Below are 4,381 nucleotides of genomic sequence, written 5' to 3' on the forward strand. Positions count from 1 at the left end.
TGGTTGCTACTTCTGCAGACTCATGCTTCAGGGCGCCAATTTCTTCTTCCCCCTTCTGAGCCGCCAAGAACACCTGCTCTGTCTGCTTCACATCCATAGCCTTTTGGTTTCTGTACTTGAGGTCAGACCACTTCCACTGCTCTCCAAGCCCCAGGAATAGGAGTGGCGCAGGTTTGCTGAGGGGATGACAGCAGGCACTAAGGTCATGCCCCTGTTCTTGGCATCCTCACTGTCTCCCTCCTCTAGGCGATGAAGGGAGCCCTCAGAGGGTTTGGGTGGATTATTTGGGTGTTCCTTAGCATGTGCACTGGAGTTTGCCTGCTCTCAATTCAGTCCAATTTAGTGAATGCACAGAGGGGAAGAACAGCCCTTAGAGAGCACTCTGATGGCTGAAGATGCAGAAATCTTTATGTCCCAAGGGAGCAGGCTCAGAGGCCACCTCAGCTGCTGTTAAACTCAAGCCAGGTGGCTTTGCTAATTTCATGGAAGAAATAAACCTGCAAAGTCTGTTTTTAAAGAATCTAGGCCTCACCCTTAGAAATTCAGATTTGAGGGTGCCTGGGTGGCTCAGTGGGTTAAAGCCTCTGCCTTCGGCTCAGGTCATGATCCCAGGGTCATGGGATCGAGCCCCGCATTGGGCTCTCTGCTTGGCAGGAAGCCTGTTTCCTTTCCTCTCTCTGTGTGTGCTTCTCTGCCTACTTGTGATCTCTATCAAAAAAATAAATAAAATCTTAAAAAAAAATTCAGATTTGAGGGTGGAGCAGTAGGTGAAAACCCTGGAAAGTCGCATTTTGGTGCCCACTTAAGTATGACAGTGACTTGTGTGATTGATGGAAGATTTCCTGATTGTTTCTCAATTTTTGCCCCAAAGCTCTTGAGGCGGTTGCCCTCGCTGCGAAGTAAAGAGAATGTTTCCTTCTATCCCTACAACGACCTGATGCCCTAAGTTCTGGTTCCTGCCGTATCAACACGGGCACCTCACGCTCCCTGGGACTCTGCCAGCCCAGCGGGGATAAGCCGGCCCCAGCCGGTTCCTGCGGTTGGCCGTGGGAGCCGGGCTTAACCGGCGAGGTTGGAGGAGAGCTGGGAGTCCCCACAGCCAGTCGTAGCCTTCTCTTGGGGTCCTTTCAGAAGATCCAAATTCCCGGGCGCGCCGGACGCCCCGGGAACCTTCCAACGCGTGGGGGCGGGGCCGACGGCGCTGGGGGCGGGGCCTGACGGCGAAGCGCGGGCCGGCTGGGTCTGAGAGCCTGCGAGAGGAGAGCGTTGCGGGCGACCGAACCGAGGTGGACGTGAAGTGAGGCGGGACGGGCGGCTGCCAGGCCGAGGTGGACTGGGGCGAGCCTAGGAGACGTGAGGCGAGGTGAGGTGAGGCTGGGCGGGCAGCCGGGCCGAGGTGGACGCGAGGTGAACGTGAGGCGAGGCGGGGCTGGCGGCTGGGCGGAGGCGGACGTGTGGTGAGGTGAGGCTTGACGGGCGGCCGGGCCGAGCTGGACGTGAGGAGGGGCGGCGGCGCGGAGGCCCTGGCCTTGAGGAGCAGACCGAGTTCCCGCCGGGAGAGCCGACGTCCTGGCGGCGCGGGCTGCAGTCCTGGAGTTGGAGGGCGGGAGCCCCGCCTCTGGGCTGTAGTCGGTGCCGAAGGCGAGAAGAGCAGGGGAGGTGAGCAGGAGGAGCGGGGCCGGGACGCTGAGGCCGGAAAGGGTCCGGCAGTGACCGGAGACCGCCCCCGTGCCTCGGTCCGCCTCGGGCCTCAGCTGAAGAATGGCCCCTCGCGGGGGCCGCCTCCCTCAAGCGCGTCGGGTCTCGGCCAGGCTGGCACGGTCAGCCGCGGCGACTCTGCGGTCTGGAGACGATGAGCTAGCGCGACCGCCCCGCCGTGCTGTCGTCTTTAGTCCGTGCCGGGCCGCGCGCAGCATGTGCGGGCGCACCTCCTGTCACCTGCCTAAAGATGTGCTGGCCAGAGCGTGCGCCTATCGGGACCGGCAGGGCCGGCAGCGGCTCCCCGAGTGGAAGGACCCCGACAAGTACTGCCCCTCGTACAACAAGAGCCCGCAGTCCAGCAGCCCAGTGCTTCTGTCGCGGCTGCACTTTGAGAAGGTAAGCGCTGGTGTCTGTGCGGGGCCGGCTTCTGGACTCACGGGGGATGCTCATCCGCTTGGGTTGGGTTTGGCGCGCGCTCAGCCTCTGCGCACGGGTTCTGACCCCACAGCTGAGAACCACTTCCGACCTCACTGCAAAGAGAAGTTTGATCAGCATTTTCTCATTTTAGAAGATGAGGTCCTGTTCTTTGGGCTCGTCGGAATGCGCGCCAAATTTATTTGAACCCCCTATTTAAATACGCTTTTTAGGATCGCATGTTTCAAACCTCACTGATGATCAGGGTCATTAGTGTATCTTAAAAAAAAAGATTTCCATGCCCCTTACCCGGCCAGATGAACCAGAATCTCTAGGCCTAGGGCAGGATTAAGACTAGCTCAATCTGAAACCCCTCTTGGTGTTCCGTGAACATGGAAGTTCCCATTTTTTTATGCTTCTGTTGATGTGTGTCTTTTACTAAAGCTAGGAACTGATGAGGTTGGTTTGGTTGTCTGAAGTTAAATTGCACTCACTGTTTCTACAGTATTTCTTCTGTAGTGTTGGAGTGACCAGTAATTCATGATCATGTTTTGGTTCTTTATCTCCTGAACGTGTGTTTGGGCATGTGTGCATGCACGTGGGCACCAGTGCTAGCATGCAGTAAATAAAATGCTTAATTCCAGAAATGAATGGTTTCTCCATGTCTTAAGCATTTTATTTTTTTATCTTGAGATTTTTTTTTTTAAGATTTTTTATTTATTTATCAGAGAGAGAGAAGGGGAGAGAGCGAGCACAGGCAGACAGAATGGCAGGCAGAGGCAGAAGCAGAGGGAGAAGCAGGCTCCCCGCTGAGCAAGGAGCCCGATGCGGGACTCCATCCCAGGACGCTGGGATCATGACCTGAGCAGAAGGCAGCTGCTTAACCAACTGAGCCACCCAGGCGTCCCTTATCTTGAGATTTTATTTACTTATTTATTTTAGAGAGACAGCACAAGTGGGAGGGGCAGAGGCAGAGGGAGAGAGAGAATCCCAAGCAGACTCCACGTTGAGCAGGGAGCCAGAAGGGGCTTGATTCCAGGACCCTGAGATCAGGACCCAGCTGAAACAAAGAGTGAGGCGCTCAGCAGACTGTGCCCTGGAGGGGCTTCTCCGTATCTTAAAGCACTTTAAATGTCTGTGAAAAGTTATTAAAAATCATGATTATTTCCATCCTGGATTTTTATTCTATTTGATCCATAATACTTAAATCACTTTATAAAGTCGGCTGTACCCCTGCTACTTGTCAGAATTCTTGTGATAATATTATAGTCACGGTTCATTTCTATATTTGAAGTAAGCATACCAAACGTTGATCTTTCCGGTTGAATGAACCCCTGTACATGAAATAGTTTATTCTTGAGCTATTTTTACTGGGTGCATCCTTCCCTTTTGAAACTAATAAACTTGGGGCACCTAGGTGGCTCAAGGGGTTAAGCCACTGCCTTCAGCTCAGGTCATGGTCCCAGGGTCCTGGGATGGAGCCATTGGGCTCTCTGCTCAGCGGGGAGCCTGCTTCCCCCTCTCTCTACCTGCCTCTCTGCCTACTTGTGATGTCTTTCTCTCTGTCAAATAAATACAGTCTTTTAAAAAAAAGAAAGAAACTAATAAACTTTTTTTTTACTGAGAGGAAAATAAAAATAAATATCATGGGGAAACCTTAACTGGAAAAGGAAAGAATAAAACATGTTTCCTGAAACAAATCAGGAAGGCCTTATTTGAAGTGAAAAGAGAGACGGATTAAATGTATGTGCCTTTTTTAGCCTTGGTTCTCTCAATACCACGTCTTTAGATTTATAGAATGAATGTTAGCTGGAAGAAAAATTTAACAGATATAAGGACAGAAGTGTAGAAATATTATAACTTGTCTTGGGGTTACCCAGTAAGTGAAGGGACAGAGCTGGGACTGTGGTCCAAAGCACCCAGGAAGTGGGTGCTTCCTAGAACTAGGAATGGAGAAGGTGGAGCCCCTAGCAAACATAGCCCCACCCCCCCCTCTTTCCATCAGTGGTATGAATTTACTAGTGTAGTGTTTTGACTCCACACATCTAACAAATTTTGTTAAGATTGCTGAGGTTTGGGACGCCTGGGTGGCTCAGTTGGTTAAGCAGCTGCCTTCAGCTCAGGTCATGATGCCAGCATCCTGGGATCGAGTCCCACATCGGGCTCCTTGCTCTGCAGGGAGCCTGCTTCTCCCTCTGACTCTGCCTTCCACTCTGTCTGCCTATGCTCGCTCTCGCTCGCTCTCTCTCTGACAAATAAATAAATA

The 4,381-nt window shown here is 52.7% G+C and overlaps 1 protein-coding gene across 2 annotated transcripts in view; it reads left to right on the forward strand.

Annotated features, from left to right (window-relative positions):
• The first annotated feature begins 1,374 nt into the window (after nucleotides 1-1,374).
• HMCES (5-hydroxymethylcytosine binding, ES cell specific) overlaps nucleotides 1,375-4,381 on the forward strand; it is a 23,521-nt gene continuing 20,514 nt past the window's right edge. For both annotated transcript variants that reach the window (XM_059387926.1, XM_059387927.1), the window contains exon 1: nucleotides 1,375-2,097. In XM_059387926.1, coding sequence (XP_059243909.1) covers nucleotides 1,762-2,097 — 336 coding nt within the window. In that variant the 5' untranslated portion in view covers nucleotides 1,375-1,761. The remainder of the gene's footprint in view (nucleotides 2,098-4,381) is intronic.

The sequence above is a fragment of the Mustela nigripes genome, chromosome 2, assembly GCF_022355385.1.
Source record: "Mustela nigripes isolate SB6536 chromosome 2, MUSNIG.SB6536, whole genome shotgun sequence".
Taxonomy (NCBI): Eukaryota; Metazoa; Chordata; class Mammalia; order Carnivora; family Mustelidae; genus Mustela; species Mustela nigripes.